The sequence below is a fragment of the Aspergillus fumigatus genome, chromosome 4 (assembly GCF_000002655.1).
Source record: "Aspergillus fumigatus Af293 chromosome 4, whole genome shotgun sequence".
Taxonomy (NCBI): domain Eukaryota; kingdom Fungi; phylum Ascomycota; class Eurotiomycetes; order Eurotiales; family Aspergillaceae; genus Aspergillus; species Aspergillus fumigatus.
Genome location: NC_007197.1, coordinates 1268855 through 1288330, shown reverse-complemented (window position 1 = coordinate 1288330; position 19476 = coordinate 1268855). Strand labels below are relative to the sequence as shown.

Here is a 19476-nt window from a genome sequence, read left to right as displayed (position 1 = left end):
TTCGTCAAATGTTTGGAGACAACAGGTCGTATTTCACACACTGCTCCACACTCTCAACGCTAGCCTGGAGGAGGCCGCGCGCTTCGAGACCGACCCAGACACGAAGCATGGAGGTGTCGCCCGAGCGGACGGAGCTAAGAAGAGTCGCACCGGAACCAAGCTGCCGTAAGATCGGAAGAGCACTAATTGAATTAGTCATGAATTGTGGAACACTTAGGATGGGAAGACCCCTGATATGAATAGAGGGACAAAAGAAACAACCTACCTCTTGAAAAGATCCAAGCCTGGATCCAGACTTCGACCAATGCCTTCGAGGAGAAGGATAGAGATGACCACATTGACAAAATCGCCCTCGAGCCGAACGTGATGGGTTCGAACCATGGATAAGACCTCGCTCAGTACATCCCCAATTTTGACGTTTCCCAATGCGAAAGTCCGTGACTTAATGTTGTAGACCAGGTGCTCCATCTTCAGCGCGAAGATATCTGCGTCAATGACTTCTTCCGGCTGACGGCACCGCTCAACCATCAATTGGCCCGCTCTGAACCCGTCAAACTCGGCCACCGCTCGAAACAGATCGAGGAAGTTTCTCCGGTTGGTCTCGTTGAGCTGGGTCACTAGGCCAGTGTCGATGAAAATGAGCTGGGGGCGATAACCCTCAGCATTCAGCTGGGAAAGAGCAGCGTGCCAGGCCTCCCGATTATGGGCGTGCGGCCTCAACCGGGCCAGTACAGTCTCAGTCACATCAGCTTCGGCGGCGGTTGGTGCATCTGAAACCCGACTGCGCTTGCCGAGGGATAAGTCCAACTCGGCTGGTTGGTAGAATCTAACCATTATATTTCCCGGGTGCAAATCAGCGTGAACGAAATTGTCGATCAGAAGCATATGAAGGAACGCGTCCAGACCCTCATTTGCGATCTCTTGCTGGTAGACACCTCCTCCAACATCCAAGAAAGTCTCCAAGGGGATCCCTTGAGCGAATTCTTCGACCAGCACTTCACGCGTGGTATACTCCAAGTATGGGTAGGGAAACCAAGCGGTGGTTCGTGATTTGAATTTCTGGCGAAAGATCACAAGGTTGGATGCCTCAATTCTGAGATCCAGTTGTAGTTTCATCATCTCACCAAACTGCTGTACCTCATCCGGCAAAGACAACCAGTGCATTGTGGGGATGGCATTAATCAAGGATGCGAAGAAAGACATGATTCGCAAGTCCCTTCGGATCACGCGCTCAACCTTTGGATGGAGTACTTTAATGGCCACGTACGAGGACGGAACCCGTCGCGGCGAACTCTTTACCAACACGTCGACATTCTTTCTTACCTTTCCACGGAAGCTTCTGTCCTCAAGTGTCAGAGCCTGATCGTCCATCACAGCCAAACTCGGCTTGAGCTTTGCTCTGTATACTTGAGCAATGGCCCCAACTCCTAGTGGTTCCTCGTAGAACTCCTCAAAAATCTCCTCGAATGGTAGACCATTGAAAGCCTTGCTTATCGTCTTTTTAGTCTGATGCAACGAATGCGCAGGAGCATGAGAGTGCAGCGAAGACATAATGTTGCACATTTCTGGGGGAAAGATATCGGTTCGTGATGCGGCCCATTGTCCGAGCTATCGGGAAGGAACGGTAGTCAGTATGTGCATAGTAGCCAACTAACTCATGTACGGTGGGCGCTCACCTTGATGAACGCTGGGCCAGCACGCTCCATTGACCTTACTAAGAAGCCATACCACCAAACGGCTCCTGCCCGCTCCCCCTTTCCATCGTCGAGCCGCCGTCCAAACCATATAGCAGGCGCTGTAATGATGACAGGAACGAAAACAATTGCCAGATGGACGAACCGAAAGCCAGTAGCGATTGGGTCGTATATGTAGCAGTACCAAAACACAAAGAGCTCTTCACAGAGCTTCATCAAGCCTTGCGCATCCTCGGAGACACTTTTTCGAATCTCTTGACGCGAAATTTCTAGCATCTGCATCTCCCCAGTCTTATTATGACCATCTCCTTTCTCCGCCAACTCTAAGAAGGCGCCGGGCGTCAGCGCAGCAAACAATACCGTTCTTCCAACGGGAGCCTTCCTTTGAAATGACCTCCACGGACTCGGAGGCCATGGCGTATGTTTTGAGCGGAATCGAAATGGCGTTGCAAAGCGGGTTAGCAGTTGCGGACTTCCACCACCTCGGCACCAAAAGAAACGGCCAAAGAGGGTGGCCGTCCTCATATTATCATGCAAGGACAGGCCTTTTGGAACCCAGAAAAGTCATCGAGGACTAGATCAAGGCTTGTGCGTAAACCTGAAGGCCGCCATGAGAAGATCAATGGGATAATGCCTGGTGGAGGACCGGAGAGAGACGAACCCGAGGCGGGTGATGCACGTGTCACGACGTCATCGGCAGCACCGGATCAGGAACAAGTCCTCCTCTTCCCTCGTCATGGTGATTGATGAGATAGAACCAGAGGTAGTCTGATGGCTATTGTATTCTCATCTCCCTGAGAGGTAGATCGGTTGTATATTACGGTCGGTCTATTGAATTGAATCTCTAAGATGGCTAGTTCTTCGATTGGTCACATTCCACACCCTGGCGTTTCCACCCACCAACCTCTAGATTACCACCATTATTACCGCTTCCGGCGCGGGCTGTCATCTCGCTATTCCTGTACATATTGATTAGTCAAGAGGAAACTGAGCTCACTCAATCACCAAATCTTTCGATCTTTGTACTGCGATGGCCGGAAACAGCAACGTTCTCACACTCCTCTATCACTGACCATTCAGTCGTCATGCCTTAAATAGCTAGGCAAGTACCTAGTGGAGACCTTGGTCTTCAGGCATGAGACTTCCAGTACTTGATCCTGTTAAATACACTTGAGGCACGGTCATGCCAGTTCAGTATGAGTCGCCTCGAAAAGCTCGGTGATGTAGAATCACAAAACGAGGATGTCTCCACAGACCTGACATGGTCTACTATACTGAAGTGGGGTATCATCACCTATACCAGCATGCTCATTGTGTTCATCAGCATATGCAGCTGTTGTCCTTCACTCATCGAAGTAGGGCTGCTTTCACTGCTATCCCACAGAAGCTCCTCTGGCCCCTTTCTTGCGTATTCCCACAATGTTGGCCATTTTCGGAAACCGACGGGGTTTGACATCGTTGCACTGGTGCCCTACAAGCATCATGAGCAGACGTCTGTTTTGGACTGTTATCTGCAGGTATTGTTGGATCTTATCCTGTTCTGACGAACTGGTTGAACTGATTAGACTCAGAAGAATCTTGTCAACAATCATGGGTTCCTTGACAAAGTGGTTTTTATTCCGCAGACGAATGATACAGCGAGTCTTGAATGGCTGGCCTCGATTGTCCAAAAGACGTCCGCCTACAGCGTTTGGACATCACCGGCTGATGCTTACGGGAAGATGAATAGTCGTACGCTGTTTGTCTGGCTGGACGGCGATGTTGTCTTTCTGGAAGACCACACCATTCCAACCATTGTCAGAACAATGCTCGACAATCCCGACTCGTTGATGGTCTCCGCAAATGTCATCAACCACGCAGCTCTTGAGGCTCTTCACAGTCATCCTGGAGTTGCTTTGCCCTACCTCCCAGAACTTCATCAGGCTTCGGGAGCTGCGCAACTACCACCAGCAAGAGTTTTAGATTGGAGTACTTCACATCTTCCACCGTGGGCTGGACCAGAAGATTTCCGAGTCCTAAAAGGGTTTGCTCCTCCCGGCAGCAAGCATCGCTGGCTCCTTTCAGATGATGAACATGTCGATCGGACTCCGATCAGCACATCGATGTACACCACTGTTGGCCCGGGCTTCAGTGATTGGACTGTCAAAGCCCAACAGCATTACTCGTTCCTGCACCACCTTGAGTTGGGCGAACTCCATCGATACAAATTCCCCAAGTGGAGCAATCCTGCAGATATCAGCCCGAATCTTCTGTGCTTCTGGGATGCTGATGCGAATGTGGTGCAGTCCAGCATCTTGCATGGTAGTTCCTACGTGCCAATCAGGTTCATCGAGGATGCCAACAAACCTACCAAACGCACCGTCATCATTGATGGCAAAGGGTTGGCGGCACATTACTCGGCGGACGCAGGCGCCGAAGATTTAGACTCTACTGATATTCTTCAACGGTATGAGGCGTACGCGAAAGAAATAATCTGTCCGAACGTTTACTGAGCTCTTTTAACTAAGCAACCCGTGTACTGAACCAACGTATCGGCCACGCATCATTGATTGTTATATCATCATCTATACAGACTCGATATAAGATAGTTTATACCCTAATTTATAGACTCGATCCTTCCCAAAGTAGACAAATGAAGTGAACCGTCAGGTTTAGCTAGCATGGTCTAAGATTCGGCATGTAAACACGAATTGCCAGTCTTCATAGCCATATATGCCTAGAAAGTGCTTCCAAATCGATGACGGGGAGGTGAGTGAGGGAATCTCAGTTCAATCTCGTCCCTTGCAGCTGCCGTGCGACATGGTTACGCATTAGCGTCTCCAACGTGGCCCTCTGGGAAGCTGAGAGTGCATTAGTCTGCATAGAGTTCGACATTAGTAAACGCCCGCAGATATTGGAGAAGAGAACTGCTTTTGACTTACATCGTTTTTCAGCAGTTCTTGAATAAGAACTACGATATTATCGCGATCCTTGGCTGCCTTCAATTTGTCCGCATCATCCGCCGAGTCAGAAACAGGTGTGCTCATTGTCTCCTCCAATAACGGGTATAGGTCCAGCTTCTGCAGGCAGTCGATAACGGCGCCAGTGCCATGTTTGCTGGAAGCCATCAAAGCCAAGGCGAACCAGCCCTCGCTCCTGACCACTGGCCATTGCGATTGAGCAATCATAGCTCCAAGTGGAAGCGCGACACTCTGGTGCATAGTGAACAGACGCTCAAGGAGAGTGCTAGCCTCACTGTCCGCTTCGCGAGACTTTGGAACAATCGTGCGGCAAATTGAAGCTACGATCCGTCCAACCTCCGTTTTGATTGGTGTGGAGTCCGTTTTCTCACACAGAGAGAGTAAAGATGAAAGATATGTCTGTCCAGAGGCCGAGGAGTCCTCATCAATAGGAGCAAGTCCCAGCAGACACGAAATGTTCGCGGTCGATGAGATGATGACTTGCCGAACAATGCTTGTTGCAGCAAATTGGACTTGAGGAACCGTCTCATATCCCCATAGGCGTGAGACTGCAGGAATAATCCTAGCATCGCCCAAAGATTGTCGGTTCTCTCCAGCTATCGCCAAATTCTTCAGAATTCCAAGTGCAGAATGGAGAACCGCGCCTCTAGCATCAGATCTCAGAATCGATATCAACATAGTGTGTATGTTCATCTTCCGCACCATAATTTCGCACACTGCGTCCGATCGAGCCAAGTTGCCCAGCATCACACACGAACAGATTTGAAGTTGGTCTTCCGTGGAAGCCAGCCAATCTTTCAAGGTCTGAACAAGGGGAGACCCGAGGGGATATACCTCGGAGAATTTGGGTGATGCAGAGACTTCTGAAAGTGTTTGGTTGATCTTCAGCTGTAGCTGCGCCAATGCTTTGGTATCACCATTTGATGAAGGGTCTGCTTTGATATATAATGACTGTTTGAGCACGGATAACACTCGGTCAACCATACATTGGCTGATACAAATATCCTGGAATCGTTCCTTGTCTAAATAAGACATAAGACAATTAGCAAGGCCAACAAATTGAGAGAGAGCAACGCCCTCCTCAGACAAAAGGTCCAAGAGAAGTAGAATTGTCCCCCCTGGCGATTCTCGGATTCCTTGTTCTGCATCGCGTTTGTTAGCATGAAACGTGGCTATGACAGGTAAACCTTACCTTGCTCTGCGAGCATCTCTATGAGTTCGTAAGAGAAGTCAAGAAGCGCCTCATTATCCTCGAGCGCGCCATCCTTGATTAGTCTCAAAAGAATATATACTAGTTTGTTCGCAGCCAGCTGACTTTGGGCTGGCTCTGTATAATCATTAGAACCATTACCCGATACTGGAAGATATACCAACCATAATCGATGGAGATGTTGTAGATAACAGGAATCACGACATGCACAAGTTCTGGGCTAAGACGGTTGAGAATGGCAGCTGTATAGTTACCCTTGACAACAAGGGCTCTGTTTTCATCTAGAGGAGGTCAAAATTACAGTAAATTCGGTCATCTATCGATGATGCGGCTTACCAGTGTCAGCACACGAATTCCCGACCAGCCGTAGAGCATGAAGGAGTACATCATGGTCATGAAACTCTCTCGAGGCGATGATCTGAAGGAAGAAATTCAAGATGCCGACTCGCCCATATGGAACTCTCAAGGATGCTAATTGGAGGTCAGTCAGTTATCTTCCGATGATAAAACAACCCCAGACCACCCACCGTTTCTACTCCCGTTTGCCAGCGCATCAGCTGCTTGCGCCAGGTAGCTCGACTGGCACTTCCAGAGCTCATTTAGAATGGTCTGCACTTCCTCAAAGCTCTCAGCACCACCTGTAGCCTCTGCAAGCACATCTTCTAAGCGTCGCAAAAGAACCTCTTGCTCGTCAACTGGGACCAAAGAAAGTGTCTGCACCGGTAGAGTTGACGGTGGGGGACTCAATTGTGACAATATCTGTCCCAACGAAGGACAGTCTATGTCATTCTGTGCCTTGCTGGATGTCTCCTTCGCCAATTGGTCTTCAGTATCAGGTCCAGTCGTGTGAACCATATCCGGCTCGTTGTCGCTGATCATATCTTTGAGAGCGATTGCGTAAATAGCCTCTTTTGTGAATATGAAGTATACGCAGACAGTACAGCAAGGCAAGCAAGCCTCGCCTCCTCAAGCAAGCGTGTCCGCACTTAAAAAAAAAGGCTGCCTCTTCCCACAATGCTGAGAGGGGTTGCCACTTTAACGCCGGTTTTGGGCCTATTTATTCTCGCCCCCTTCGGCCCGGATGGCCTAGATGACCAAATCTGAGAATCGACTCTAAGGGACCGATGGATGGCCTTGTTACCCTTCGGTCTGAAGTAAAGTCCACAATGATAGTGATGAAATTTTGACGTGAATCAGGTCAAGATGAACCAAATGTAGCTAAGTGTTCCATCCGGGTTGTTCAAACTGTAATCTATTAATTACCATTACAATCAATTACCATGCAAAAGGGCGCTCTTCTCATCCTTTCATGCCATAACAACCTGGAATAATGCAGGCTGTTCTTTAAAACTTCCTCGACTGAGTGCAGAATACTTTAGCCTTTAAACTCTGACTAGTTGTAATTGTCCTCGAAATATAACAACCTCAAGTACAGTACTGTTAGCGTTTCGGAGGGCATAATGGCCCGGCGCGTATCCAGCCAGTAAATGTAAGGTACTGAAGACTAGGTACAGAGTACTCCGTACAGACAGGAGGAATAAGTTAGGGAGATGAAATTAGACAACTCCATGGTGGCAGTTCGACCCTTACTCCCTCATTCTTACTGCTGTCATTATTTTGACTCAATTGCGTCTGGTCCGAACGCTTAATATACTCTCATTCAATATCTTCCTATCTCTTTTATCCCACGTCAACACCACATTCCTTCACCATGACGCGCGCCCAGCAAACCCTCTCGATTCTCCTGCTTGTGTCTTCTGTACGTGGCAGATTCCCGCTGAGAAATACCGGATTCTACTGACACCAGCCTCAATCTAGCTCTACCTCGTCCTATACCTGGGGCTCGTACCCCTAAACGAAACCGTCCAAAATGAGATTATCCCAGTTGTACGTCCCTCTGCGTTGCTCCGCTCGCTGTTTACAGTTGTCCAAGTTGCCCGCTGACCCTTGCGCGGTTTGCTCATCAGCTTCCCTTCTACGGCCTAATATGTTTCGCCTGCTACCTGGGTGGTCGGCTCGGTCTGGCCATCCTGACGTTCAACGATTGTCCCGAGGCACACAAGGAGTTGCAGAAGGAGATTGAGCAGGCGAAGGCCGACCTGCGCAGCAAGAACGTCGATGTTGACTAAGACGCAGTCCTTGTTGTAGTTGCTCGGCGTCTGCTTTTGGTATCAGCAATCTGTTGGATATATGCTTTCATCAGGTCAAGCTCTGCCTGGTCGCTTCTATTTAGATTCAAATAATGACTCAAGTACGCTCTCGCGCCAAGGTCAGCAGCCCAACGCCGGGATTTCGTTGGATCCTTGGAAAGACAGAAGTGGTAAGAGTGTAAGAATTTGCCATCCGGTCTCGGTGATCTATGATATTTGGCAGAATTGTACTGTCCCAGGTGGATCCATACCGCGCATTAAGTATAACATTGACCAATTCATGGACAACCGTTGAGCATTAATGCCTACCGATGCCTATGAGAGCTCCAGATTTCCTGGACGTAGAGTGAGAATAACTTTTTCCTTGCCTTTGATTCGTTCACGGTCAATGTAAGCCAGACCTCCCATCACGGGCCATGTATGCATTGCATCCTCTACCGGAGAGCCTCTCAAAACACCATTCGTAAACGTGACATGTCCAACATGAACTTCATCAATCCCAATGAAGATAAAACAGAAAACTTTATATGTGCAAGCAAATGAAAACCGATATGCAAGGGGGCTAAAAAGCGGGCGATTTATACAAAGCAAAATGTATAAAGCAATCATACGACGTAGTTGCTCGACCTGGAGACCTAGACAAGGGGGGTTTCCATGGCCAGTCTGTCGTGCTCTTCGATATCCCTGTTGTTGTTGGAGTCTCCGTTAGTATCTGAGAAAATAAGGAAGGCGACAAAGGTCCAGTACATACGTGGCTTCCCAAGGATAGCAGATCCACACATCTTCCGTTGTGACTGCGGCAAGATAACGGCCAGATTCCATCATGTCGGCAGGCAACTCGCCCTTCTTCAACTTGTTCTTGTTCTAACGGAAAGTCAGCCAACCTATCCGCTGAATCGCCTTTCTTGGAAAATTGCAGATCAAGAACATACGTGAAGTACAAAGACGAAGAAGTTGGTCTTCTCAGCCTCACGGCCGAGCTGCTTCTGAGCCATCTCCACGTCCTTCTGCAGCTCACGGACCGCATATTCCAGGGTTGTCCGGGTGTCATCGACCTCGTCCACAATGAGGATGTTCTTGCCAATAAGATTGGCCATCTCGAGAGAGCTGAGGTCGAGCCATTGAGTCCGGGTCACCTTGGTTCCGGGAACCTCTTCGGGGTCACCACGTCCCAAGTCCTCATAGAGAGACAGGCCGATAGCCTGAATGGGAATGTTGGGCTCGCCGGGACGCTTGAGGAAAGAGCTAGTAGGAGGACTTGATCAGCATGAATCTTTGAGCTAACACTGGAACTGTTCGGCATACCGAAGGATACGAGCAGGAACGTAACCACCACCACCAATGGCAATCATAAGATTGGGCCGGAAGATGTCCAGGATCGTCTTGGCAGAGGTCTGGCACAACTTGTGCACCTGTCAATTCAACCCGTCAGCGAACAGTCATTGGAAAAATGCAGAAGTACATTTGCCGTAGCTAGGCTGCAAGGTGATGGCGAGAAAATGAGGCAGATGCAGATGCAGGTTGCACACGTGCGACTTCTCTGAATATTGATTTTCTGGTGCAATCCGTCGCAGCCATCCAATGAGTGGGTGATCGAACAAGCATACCTGGTTGTATGTCACATAGAATTTTTGCGGCATGTTGGCGACGAGAAATCTTCTAACCAACAAGTTCAAAGAAGGAATCGTGGAAGGGTAAATTCTCGATAGAAGAAGATCAATGAGCGGGCAACAGCTTCGAGGGGATTTTTGTGCGAGATAAAATCAGAATGTCCCTTAGGTATCCAGTAAAAAGTAGAGGAGGAGAAGCCAAGACATAAAAAAAAAAAAAAAAAAAAAAAAAGGCCTGTGTCACTGGTGGTGTTGCCGCATCTGATCGATGCCGAAACTGAGGGATGGAACCAAGAATTCTGACACCATGCCACATGGGATTGAGGCAAACTTGCCGTAAAAGGCTTGGTGGAAGCATTCTTTGGCCAATTAAAGATTTTGCTAATTGGTGGGGGAGGGGGAGGGGAACGACTGCCCGCCTCAAACTAGCTCAGGGAAAATAGGGAGCTTACCATGATTCCCAGCGAAGTTCAAGGCCCTGAGGCTTATGATTGTTCAGACAAGCCATGGCTTATCTATATCTACGTAAAAGATACAGGTGCTTAGCTGCGAATCACTGAAGAATGAGCACAGGCTTATCTAAACGTGTCCCCATTACCTCATTGTGGTATGATAGACTTTTAGTGTCATAGTTCATTTTAAGTTGTTGACGTCGAGTCGTAGACCTGTGGAAGGACAAAAGCTCCCTCGGTGAGTGGATGAGCTGCAGCCTCGAGATCCACGAGCCCACGGCCACATTCCTTTCATTATACAGGAGTCTGTTCACCAGGGGTCTCGGGCTTGGTTCGATTAATCTCAAATCCACCCTCATCCTTGTCCTCGCCCTTCTGTGGCCACATAATTTGCCGTAACACGATGGCTCGAATCATCATGTAAAAGACAAAGATATACATTAGTATGAGAGGAAAAATCATGGCGCAGCCTATGATCAGAATCGGCTTGCATGAGAAAGCGTTCCCAATGGCGAACGTGGCGGTGATCAGGGCAGTGTTGGGGAAGACAAATGAGAACCATGCCATTGAAAAATTCATTCTGCCAGGGCCGATGGTTGACCAGTGGGCAAAAGTGGCAATAAAAAAGAAAAATATCGCCAGGCTATGTAGATGTCAGTTGATCTACTGTGAAACATGAAGTGTTCATGGAGACTCACCCCCAGAGCCACAGACAAGCGAAATTGACAACCACTTCGAGGATATTCGCAGCCAGGGCGCCGTTGCCCATAAAGTCATCCGGAAAGCATCGCTTTGCATGGGCAGCCATGGTCACAAGTCCTGAGACAGTGAAGGCACTGGGACCAACAGAGACAAACATTCCGGGACGCAAATTTTCCCTAGGCAATTTCTGACTAAAAAGTCTGTAGACATAGGCCGAGTAAACGGTAAGGGTTACTAGCAGCCCTATTCCCTGTATAGTTGTTCCCCCAATGATGATGGGTAAGGCCCGAGAAGGTTCAAGTTTTGCACTTAGGATTCCTGCATGGGGCCCTATTATCAACATAGGGTACGCCGGGAAGATCCATATAGGTGTCATTTGGGCTATCGTGAACGTCTGAGTCGACCACCTAAGGCAAGGTGAGCATTCCATCATATAGTGAGCAAGAAGAATGTCACATACAGTAGCAGGTAGATACCGGCAGAGAGGATCACTGCAAGAGCCGCATCGATCCAAAATAACACACCGACGGCATGACTTAGCCAAGGTCCTGTAGCCTCTGGACCGTACTGAGAAATATTGATCAACATTGTTCCGAATGAGACGATAGACGCAGGCACAAACAATGACTCTGTTGGATGCGTGAGTGATAATTTGAAGGTATATGGATATAGGTAGAATCGCAGCAGCAGAATACACCATATTGTAATGTATAGTACAATGTTAAACAGGAAGACTATGGTGCCAATCATTTCAAGCCCGCGAAATTTATAAGGAACTAATTCTCAAGTCAGCATCCAGGGCGGGAACCGCAAACACGGCAAGCTTACCGTTATATAAGGCATTTGCGATACCACCAGTGCTCATTGAAAGAGTAAAAAAGGCCCAAGTAAAGTGCCTGATTCGTTTCTTCCAGCTCAGGGGCGCAGCTGAAGCGTCAGTGTCTCTGCGAGAGAGCGGTACATTCTCATTGTCGTGTTTGTAAAACGAATGATTGTGTAGTGCTTCTAACGCAGAAGATCGAGCCTGTTGGATCGCCCTTCCGGTCGTTGGGGAGAGTATTGACAACTCATTGCTATGTAGCACACGCTCTTCCTCTGTCATTGCATTTGCGCCCTCAACTTTAGGACCATGATTTGAAGCTCAGGTATCTGCACTTCGCTGGAGCATAGAAGTTTGTTTACTAGTGCTTGAGTTCTTAGTATGCTTGCCTGAATAGACGGAGACAAACAAAATGTTCTCACAAGGCAAGACGAAACTGAAAAGAAAGATGTGTGCAGTGATGAAAGCAAGGATTTAGCTGATCGGCCATTGGGCAAAGAAATGGTCTATGCTTCAGTATCCCGATCGAAGCGAATAGAGGTGAACTGGTGTATGAACCCACAAGCATTTTATGGTGGGGAAGAGACTGATCGAATCAAATCATATGTCATTCCGTTAACCCAAGAGAACCTATACCTGCACGGTGGCAATTATCTTTGGTATGAGTGGACCGTTGTCATTGAATTTCATCTCGGGCGATGTCCAACGTACTGATTTAGATCAGTGCAGCCAAGAACAAAACAGTGGATACCTGAATAGCGGAAAGTGTTGGCGTTTATCCGATATGTCATATAGATTGCCTTGTTTTGATGAGCTGCGCTTTGTGCGTCATACCTGAAGGGAAACAATTCCTATAGCACCTGTTTCCAAATTACTGCAGATAATGGCGGGTACTCAATAGGGTCAGATGAGAGCTGCACATCAAATATTTTCTCTATCATCCCAGCAAACTTTGAAATCCGCGCTACAGCCAAAGTACACTAGGGTATAATACAAGTACTTCATACCTAAAGGCTAGATAGAAGCCTTCCCAGAGCAGAACACATATCAGCACGTATTCATACATCAAAAAATTATCGATGGCCATTACTGAGTGTTGGTCTTTAGACAAATAAAAGACTGATGTAAGAGGCCCATTATTGTAGGAAAACCTATAGTATACAATTCGTGAAAACGGAGCAAACTTAACTTATAGGAAAGCTTTCTGAATTCCACTCAGATCGCCTAGGTATCATGCCTATTCGTGGCCGCGTTATATAGTTAATGCTCGCCCTAGTCATTCTAATATAGGATGATCGGTGGTATTGGTAAGTGTAAGAGATTTATATTATTATTATCATCGAAAGCAATCGACAATAGAGGTATGATGCATACCCGTGGAGGACTACGTAAATTCCCAGGTAGCTAATTGGTCTAGATTAGATGTGGCGGGCTTATGCTTCTGCCGAGGTTTCAGTTGATTCGATCGTAAGTAGATATGGAGGAAGGTTCTCCATAATCCACATACCTCTACAAATCCACTGGTTTTCTAATCTACCTTAGCCTTCTTGATTTCTTCAGACGATTCGATAGTGCTGAGTATTCTGTGTTTATCTACTTGCCTTAGTACATCTGTATTGTGTGATAGAAATGACAACTGAGCGAGATGACCGCAAGTCTGTGTTGATCACTGGGTAACCGAACATTTTGTTGCATCGAGAATTTTGATCGTTTCGATGCGCGCCGCTAATCGCTTTTGTGATCTGAACTAGGTGCTCTCCCGGTGGAATAGGCAATGCACTCGCCCGCGAGTTTCATCGAAATGGTTTGCGCGTATTTGCAACAGCGCGAGACGCAAAGAACATCGATGATCTAGCAGCCCTGGGTATTGAGACGCTAGACTTGGTAGTGGATGACGAAGAAAGTGTCAAATTCTGCTGCTCTGAAGTCGAAAGAAGACTTGGGAGCAAGGGACTTGATTTTCTTGTTAACAATGCGTATTCTTCTCCCTCCTGATTTTGCTGGAACAATTGACCTGGATGCTGATACATATATGGCTAGGGGCCGAAGTACGTCATCAATTTGGACCTAGTTTGCCCAGTTCTGTGTATGAATAGGGAGTCTCTACTCACGTATGACAGACTACACTGTTCCAGCTACTGAGATAGACCTTGCGGAAGCCCGGAAAACTTTTGAAACCAACTTCTTCGCGGTCATCTCTATTTGCCAGGCCTTCTTGCCATTGCTCATAAAGGCAAAGGGCACCATTGTCATGATCGGTAGTGTGGCTGGGGTTAGTAAATCCACTTCACTGATATCCCATTTTTCTGGTTTTGACAGTCTCCCTCTTTGTAAAGATCATACCTTATGTGTTCGGGTCGGTCTACAACGCCTCAAAAGCAGCGCTACATTCATTCAGCGACACGCTGCGGGTGGAACTTGCTCCCTTTGGGTATGCAAATGTGTTTCTCCATATTGCCCTTTTTCACTGATACTGAACCCCCTCCAGAGTAAATGTCACAACTGTCATCACTGGGGGTGTGCAATCCCGTATTGCACGTACTAAGCGAACTCTCCAGCCGAACTCCCTGTTCACTCCCATTAAAGATGAATACGCACGCCGTGTGACGCATAGTCAGGATGGCGCGATGCCACATGCTGCATATGCGCGAAGCGTTGTAACGCAGGTCCTGTACGGGTCAGCGCCATGGCGTTGGTTATGGCCTTGGGCGCAAGGACGAAAGAGTTGGATCTGGGAAGGTAACAAGAGCTGGCTGATTTGGCTCCTATGTGGCGGTTGGGCTTGGACGGGTCTTTTTCATGGAGCCATGACGCGGATGTTCAAGCTCTACAAGTTGAAAAATGCCGTAGGGAAATAGAAGCAAAGGATCGTTGCTCGGCTCGATAGTCTAGAAGTACCCAACAGGTGTTCCACCACGAAAACAATACCTGCACATCTGACAGAACCATAAAAGTATAGAAGTTTAAATGCGGCGGCGATTGGAGACGACCGGCAAAGTCAGTTATCATTTCTTGCTTTCTTTTGGTTCTAGTGACGACAAGGCCAGCAAACTACGGGTCTCGGTAAGGAACTGTGGTCGGGGAAGAAGTTATAACAGGGTTCCGTGATATTCGCGTCGCCCGCAATATGCATCCGATTAGTCATCTATACACGAACGCTGGTTGGCTCCATCAGGCGACGAGTGCAATGCAGACGAAGCGCAATATTGTTCCGACAAACGCAGCCGTGAAAAAGCAGTGAAAGCTGTTCCTTTTCCCGAGATCTCAACAGTGGATAATCCGCCCTTCTTGTCAACAATCACCTTGGAGGCTCCGTTCTTCCTCTCTTGTGCTCTAACCTGTTTTCTTGAAATTCCCCCCTCATTGACAAATTATTTTCATCATGTTTAAGCTCGCGCGAAGCAGCCGTCCTGTCGCTGCAGCTATCAGAGCTGCGACGGTGAGTTATTTCCTTGTGCTATTGCGATAATATCATATGGTACCATATATATTAGCATCAAACTGAGCTTGCTGACATGGCGATTTTGGTAGGAATCCTCCGTCCAATTCAGACTGGCCCAGCAACAGAGAAACCTGTCCATTCACGAATACCTCTCTGCCAGACTGCTCAAATCCGTATGTTGCTGAAAACGTTCACTCGATATATCACAGATCTACGATGACTGACCGGATGCCAGTATGGCGTCGGAGTTCCCAAGGGTGAGGTCGCCCACTCGGCAGAGGAAGCAGAGGCTGTCGCTAAGTCAATCGGTATGTATATGAGGCCTTACGGACGAGGCTGGACCGCGGCTTACTAAGGCTAACACTTTAGGGAACGATGACATGGTGATCAAGGCTCAAGTTCTTGCTGGTGGCCGTGGTAAGGGTTCCTTCGACAATGGTCTTAAGGGAGGTGTGCGCGTTATCTACTCGTGAGTGATTGCCCTAAAATCATCACTGTTTTCTCTGCGGCATTTCTCCTTGTTGACATTATTTCTCTCCAGCCCAACCGAGGCCAAGATGTTCGCTAGCCAGATGATCGGACACAAGCTCATCACCAAGCAGACTGGTGCTGCTGGTCGCCTTTGCAACGCTGTCTACATTTGCGAGCGCAAGTTCGCTCGTCGTGAATTCTATCTTGCCGTCCTCATGGACCGCGCAACTCAGACCCCCGTCATTGTTGCCTCGTCGCAAGGCGGTATGGATATTGAGGCAGTTGCCAAGGAACACCCTGAGGCTATCATGACGACTCCTATTGACATCAAGGTTGGCGTGACTGATGACATTGCCCGCAAGATTGCTACCGATCTTGGCTTCTCTGAGCAGTGCATCGAGGATGCCAAGACAACCATCCAGAACCTGTACAAGGTCTTCATGGAGAAGGACGCTACTCAGATTGAGATTAACCCTCTGTCTGAGACCTCCGACCACCAGGTTCTGGCTATGGACGCCAAGCTGAACTTTGATGACAACGCTGAGTTCAGACAGAAGGAAGTCTTCTCGTGGAGAGACACTACTCAGGAAGACGCCGATGAGGTCAAGGCTGCTGAGTACGTCCCGATGGCACCCAGTTTATAACCCACGTAATTGCTGTTCTAACTTGGACGACAGGTACGGCTTGAACTTCATCAAGCTGGATGGTGACATTGGATGCCTGGGTACGACCTGACAACACTTACGTTACTGCCCTCATGCTGACCGCTTCTTAGTCAACGGTGCTGGTCTCGCCATGGCCACCATGGATATCATCAAGCTCAACGGCGGAAACCCCGCCAACTTCCTCGACGTTGGTGGTGGTGCTACCCCCGCCGCTATCAAGTCTGCTTTTGAGCTCATCACCAGCGACCCAAAAGTCACTGCCATCTTCGTTAACATTTTCGGCGGTATCGTCCGCTGCGATGCTATCGCCCGGGGTTTGATCAATGTCGTGGAGGATATGGGTCTGCGCATCCCCATCGTTGCTCGGTTGCAGGGTACCAACATGGAGCAGGCTCAGAAGCTGGTACGTGGCCAGCCTGTTTGCATTCACAAAGTACGAAAATTGCCATGAATGCTAATCTAGAATTTATAGATCAACGAGTCCGGTCTTAAGATCTTCTCCATCGAGGACCTCCAGAGCGCCGCCGAGAAGTCCGTCCAGTTCTCCAAGGTCGTCAAGATGGCCCGTGAGATTGACGTCGGTGTCGAGTTCACCCTCGGTATCTAAATTCTGTCGCTTTGGGATGGTCCAGCATGTGTCATCGCCTGATGTTCTATCTTTTTGTCTTATCTTTCATGATTTCCCTTTTCTACCTTCCTTTGACTACATGGGTGATGACATGGTTGGAAATACCAAATGGACTACCGGGACCTCAGATTCGCAGCCCTCGTGATACTCCTATTAATGGTTGATCAGCGATATGGGTGCTGAATTGCGAGGGGCGCGAGTCGGTCAGAATATGTCAGTAAATTATGCTAGTATAATAGTGGAATCCGCACAGTACGGGGAAGGCAGGGTGACATAATCATAGAGAGCATTGATGGTTCTGTTATATCGTCCATATCCTTTTTTGCCCGTCTCCTTTCCTCTTCCTTTCCTTTTGTCAATGCTTTTCTTGTTGTTTCAGTATCCTATCGATCCAATATCTATTTCTCTAAACGCCTCAGCTCTCCGATCAAACAAACCTCAGGACCTTTTAATAATGAGTGTTTCTCTTGGTCATAAAAACGAATGCATCATCTTGGCTGCTATCAAGGTCTTTCAGCAGAATTGTTGTAAACACTCGCCGGGTACCTTAGATAAAAATGACGGTGGATCAACTAGCTCAGCTGATTCCTTTTCCTTATCAGCACCCTCGCTCCCTGAGAGGCTCAACCCTTCCACAGTGCGGCAGATACCGTCATTGTAGATGCTTCTGCCCCCTTACCAAAGACGACAACGATGATTCGCAGCCGCTGGAAAGCGATATCCGCGTCACTATGGAATTTGTAGACCCGAATTCGGACGAACAAGAGATCATCACTCGACTCCAAAATCTCAGGGCAAAGCCCGCGCGACGCAGACTGTACGGGTTTCCTCAATGAAAGCCTTATCACAATTCAATAATCTATATTCTGAAGACTCATTGACTGACACTAGTCACCATTTGTAGGTTCCGTCAGCTTGTCCATCAGCTAGCTTCTGACGAATGGCGTGACTTGAGGGATCTTCTCAATAAACGAACCTTCAAGTGTGATATCCTAGGGTTGCTTCCACCCGAGATTGCTGTGCAAGTCGCCCAGTATCTAGACCTAGCGGAAATCCATGTTTTGCAGAGAGTAGGCAATACTTGTCAACGTCTGGTGACCAGGAATGGTGATACTCATATTATCAGGTCTCTAGAACTTGGCACAAGCTCCTGTCATCTAACCCAGTCTGCAGCGCTGTATACCGTCGGTATTCAGGCCGCACCCTCGATCTTTTTCATCAGGCATCTCGTCACATCTACAACCAGTATGCCAAGCAGAGAATCAGACTGGAGCGAGGAGAGCCGTCTTCAGCCCTCCGTCGGCGCGAGCCCAGCCACATTAGCCCAGCATGTCTAGACTATTCGAATGGACGGTATGCATGGACTGGCGAAATGACCACAGTCGTCGTGCAGGATATGTGTTCGCATGCAATGCAGATGTTCTGCACTGAAAACAGAGAACGCATCGGCCACATTCGTCTTTCGGATATGATTGTTGCAGCGGTCACTCTACGTGGGTAGGCGGCAATTGCGCAGATCAAACTCATGTAGTATCTCCTTACTTATTGAAATGGTTTTAGATACTGCCACGTCTGGAATCTCCAAACGGAGGAATCAGCATACTTTCGACTGCCATCCCGCCTATTCCACCTCTTCGCTGTTCGCGGCACCAAGGTTGCCTTTGGTTTCAAGGACCCCGCGGCTGGAAACACCGTTGTCATGCAATGGGACTTCAACTCGCGTGTTTCCCGCACAGTAGTTGTGGCAGATCACTTAGTGTTTATAGACTTACATCCTACGCTGGATTGCTTGATCTCCATCCATCTACAGCGAAACGACGGCGTTGATGGTCCATGGGATCTCGAAGGGGTCCCATGCAATGCCACACAGTTGCAGGTCGTCAAACATTACCCTGATGATTCGGTGGGAGCTCCTCAAACCGCGTCCAAAAGTATAGCCTTGCCAAGGCTAGAAGATAACGACTGGGTAGTTCGGCCAAATGCCTGGCTCTCAGACCAATTCAACGACAGAGTGGGAATCCTAATAGCCCGTCCCAAGGGCAGTAAAGATCACCACCCACATTATATTATCGCCATTACCTACTATATCGAGACTGAAGAGGTTTTCTTGCATCTCTTGCCCCCGGAACACACATTCTCCTCCCACTTACACCTTGCACCTGTCGACCGCAATCTTTTGTACTATATCAGGGTCGAGGGAGCCATGCCCACCATCTGGATTTCACAACCAGGCGCGCAAGTTCCTTACCGGCCGGCCAAGTCCATGCCTTCTCCATGGGCGGTAGACCCTGGTCAACATGATGCCGACGAATACGTGCTCAAAGGAGATCATGATTGTGTTTTGTTGCTGAATAGGGGTGGTGTGAGCGCGTGGTGTTTCGATGAAGCCGCACAGCCATTGCGTGCTATTCCTTTCCAACTCCCGGAGAATCGGAGATGATGACTTCGTTAAAATTGAGGATGATGCATCTATTTTTAGGACCAAGAGAAACCCTTTGTTAATTAGAAGTCTTGACCTTTGTTTGTTCTGAGAGCTCCGATACCAAGTTGTTCCAGGACTGAATCGACAAGATATACATTGACAAAAGGAAAAGAAAGAAGGTGGAGATGGACGAATACGATATAGAGAAACATCAATGCTCTCTATTATAATGCCGGCCCATGATATTCTA

The 19476-nt window shown here is 48.2% G+C and overlaps 9 protein-coding genes across 9 annotated transcripts; 4 read left to right on the top strand and 5 right to left on the bottom strand.

The window, feature by feature from the left end:
• Window positions 1–4: 4 nt before the first annotated feature.
• AFUA_4G04590 (ABC1 kinase family protein) lies at window positions 5–2219 on the bottom strand (the record flags this gene model as incomplete). Its single annotated transcript, XM_741552.1, has 3 exons — window positions 5–182; window positions 266–1608; window positions 1677–2219. The coding sequence occupies 3 exons, from the start codon at window positions 2217–2219 to the stop codon at window positions 5–7; spliced, it is 2064 nt and encodes a 687-aa protein (XP_746645.1).
• A 157-nt stretch (window positions 2220–2376) lies between these two features.
• On the bottom strand, window positions 2377–2661 carry AFUA_4G04580 (uncharacterized protein; the record flags this gene model as incomplete). Its single annotated transcript, XM_741551.1, has 2 exons — window positions 2377–2462; window positions 2568–2661. The coding sequence occupies 2 exons, from the start codon at window positions 2659–2661 to the stop codon at window positions 2377–2379; spliced, it is 180 nt and encodes a 59-aa protein (XP_746644.1).
• Window positions 2662–2890: 229 nt separating this feature from the next.
• AFUA_4G04570 (uncharacterized protein) lies at window positions 2891–4186 on the top strand (the record flags this gene model as incomplete). Its single annotated transcript, XM_741550.1, has 2 exons — window positions 2891–3049; window positions 3320–4186. The coding sequence occupies 2 exons, from the start codon at window positions 2891–2893 to the stop codon at window positions 4184–4186; spliced, it is 1026 nt and encodes a 341-aa protein (XP_746643.1).
• Window positions 4187–4567: 381 nt separating this feature from the next.
• Window positions 4568–7237, bottom strand: AFUA_4G04560 (uncharacterized protein; the record flags this gene model as incomplete). Its single annotated transcript, XM_077804552.1, has 5 exons — window positions 6392–7237; window positions 6201–6335; window positions 6029–6145; window positions 5847–5981; window positions 4568–5796 (listed from the first exon to the last, which is right to left on the bottom strand). Exons 1-5 carry the CDS (start codon window positions 6741–6743, stop codon window positions 4568–4570), a joined length of 1968 nt encoding a protein of 655 aa, XP_077660699.1. The 5' UTR covers window positions 6744–7237.
• Window positions 7238–7728: 491 nt separating this feature from the next.
• Window positions 7729–9841, bottom strand: AFUA_4G04550 (xanthine phosphoribosyltransferase). Its single transcript, XM_741548.2, has 5 exons — window positions 9622–9841; window positions 9320–9426; window positions 8947–9259; window positions 8766–8878; window positions 7729–8698 (listed from the first exon to the last, which is right to left on the bottom strand). Exons 1-5 carry the CDS (start codon window positions 9652–9654, stop codon window positions 8650–8652), a joined length of 615 nt encoding a protein of 204 aa, XP_746641.2. The 5' UTR covers window positions 9655–9841; the 3' UTR covers window positions 7729–8649.
• A 41-nt stretch (window positions 9842–9882) lies between these two features.
• On the bottom strand, window positions 9883–12626 carry AFUA_4G04540 (tellurite-resistance/dicarboxylate transporter family protein). The gene is made up of 5 exons (XM_077804551.1): window positions 12021–12626; window positions 11607–11959; window positions 11239–11554; window positions 10775–11185; window positions 9883–10719 (listed from the first exon to the last, which is right to left on the bottom strand). Exons 2-5 carry the CDS (start codon window positions 11878–11880, stop codon window positions 10371–10373), a joined length of 1350 nt encoding a protein of 449 aa, XP_077660698.1. The 5' UTR covers window positions 11881–11959; window positions 12021–12626; the 3' UTR covers window positions 9883–10370.
• A 91-nt stretch (window positions 12627–12717) lies between these two features.
• AFUA_4G04530 (SDR family oxidoreductase) lies at window positions 12718–14672 on the top strand. The gene is made up of 6 exons (XM_741546.2): window positions 12718–13271; window positions 13350–13574; window positions 13639–13646; window positions 13719–13870; window positions 13935–14029; window positions 14087–14672. The coding sequence occupies exons 1-6, from the start codon at window positions 13228–13230 to the stop codon at window positions 14454–14456; spliced, it is 894 nt and encodes a 297-aa protein (XP_746639.1). The 5' UTR covers window positions 12718–13227; the 3' UTR covers window positions 14457–14672.
• Window positions 14673–14980: 308 nt separating this feature from the next.
• On the top strand, window positions 14981–16783 carry AFUA_4G04520 (succinate--CoA ligase (GDP-forming) subunit beta; the record flags this gene model as incomplete). The annotated part of the gene is made up of 8 exons (XM_741545.1): window positions 14981–15037; window positions 15130–15213; window positions 15276–15348; window positions 15410–15509; window positions 15582–16127; window positions 16189–16235; window positions 16287–16579; window positions 16649–16783. The coding sequence occupies 8 exons, from the start codon at window positions 14981–14983 to the stop codon at window positions 16781–16783; spliced, it is 1335 nt and encodes a 444-aa protein (XP_746638.1).
• Window positions 16784–17535: 752 nt separating this feature from the next.
• On the top strand, window positions 17536–19244 carry AFUA_4G04510 (F-box domain protein; the record flags this gene model as incomplete). The annotated part of the gene is made up of 4 exons (XM_741544.1): window positions 17536–17621; window positions 17709–17874; window positions 17931–18301; window positions 18365–19244. 4 exons carry the CDS (start codon window positions 17536–17538, stop codon window positions 19242–19244), a joined length of 1503 nt encoding a protein of 500 aa, XP_746637.1.
• Window positions 19245–19476: the final 232 nt, after the last annotated feature.

Coding starts and splice junctions, on each gene's coding strand:
- AFUA_4G04530 (XM_741546.2), top strand. CDS start 13,228: ATGACAACTGAGCGAGATGACCGCAAGTCTGTGTTGATCACTGG. Junction 13,871..13,934: donor TGATCGGTAGTGTGGCTGGG/GTTAGTAAATCC, acceptor CTCTTTGTAAAG/ATCATACCTTATGTGTTCGG. Junction 14,030..14,086: donor GTGGAACTTGCTCCCTTTGG/GTATGCAAATGT, acceptor AACCCCCTCCAG/AGTAAATGTCACAACTGTCA.
- AFUA_4G04550 (XM_741548.2), bottom strand. CDS start 9,654: ATGCCGCAAAAATTCTATGTGACATACAACCAG. Junction 9,427..9,621: donor TCTATGTGACATACAACCAG/GTATGCTTGTTC, acceptor TTGAATTGACAG/GTGCACAAGTTGTGCCAGAC. Junction 8,879..8,946: donor TCTTCGTCTTTGTACTTCAC/GTATGTTCTTGA, acceptor ACTTTCCGTTAG/AACAAGAACAAGTTGAAGAA.
- AFUA_4G04540 (XM_077804551.1), bottom strand. CDS start 11,880: ATGACAGAGGAAGAGCGTGTGCTACATAGCAATGAGTTGTCAATACTC. Junction 11,186..11,238: donor GCCGGTATCTACCTGCTACT/GTATGTGACATT, acceptor ACCTTGCCTTAG/GTGGTCGACTCAGACGTTCA. Junction 10,720..10,774: donor GCTTGTCTGTGGCTCTGGGG/GTGAGTCTCCAT, acceptor ACATCTACATAG/CCTGGCGATATTTTTCTTTT.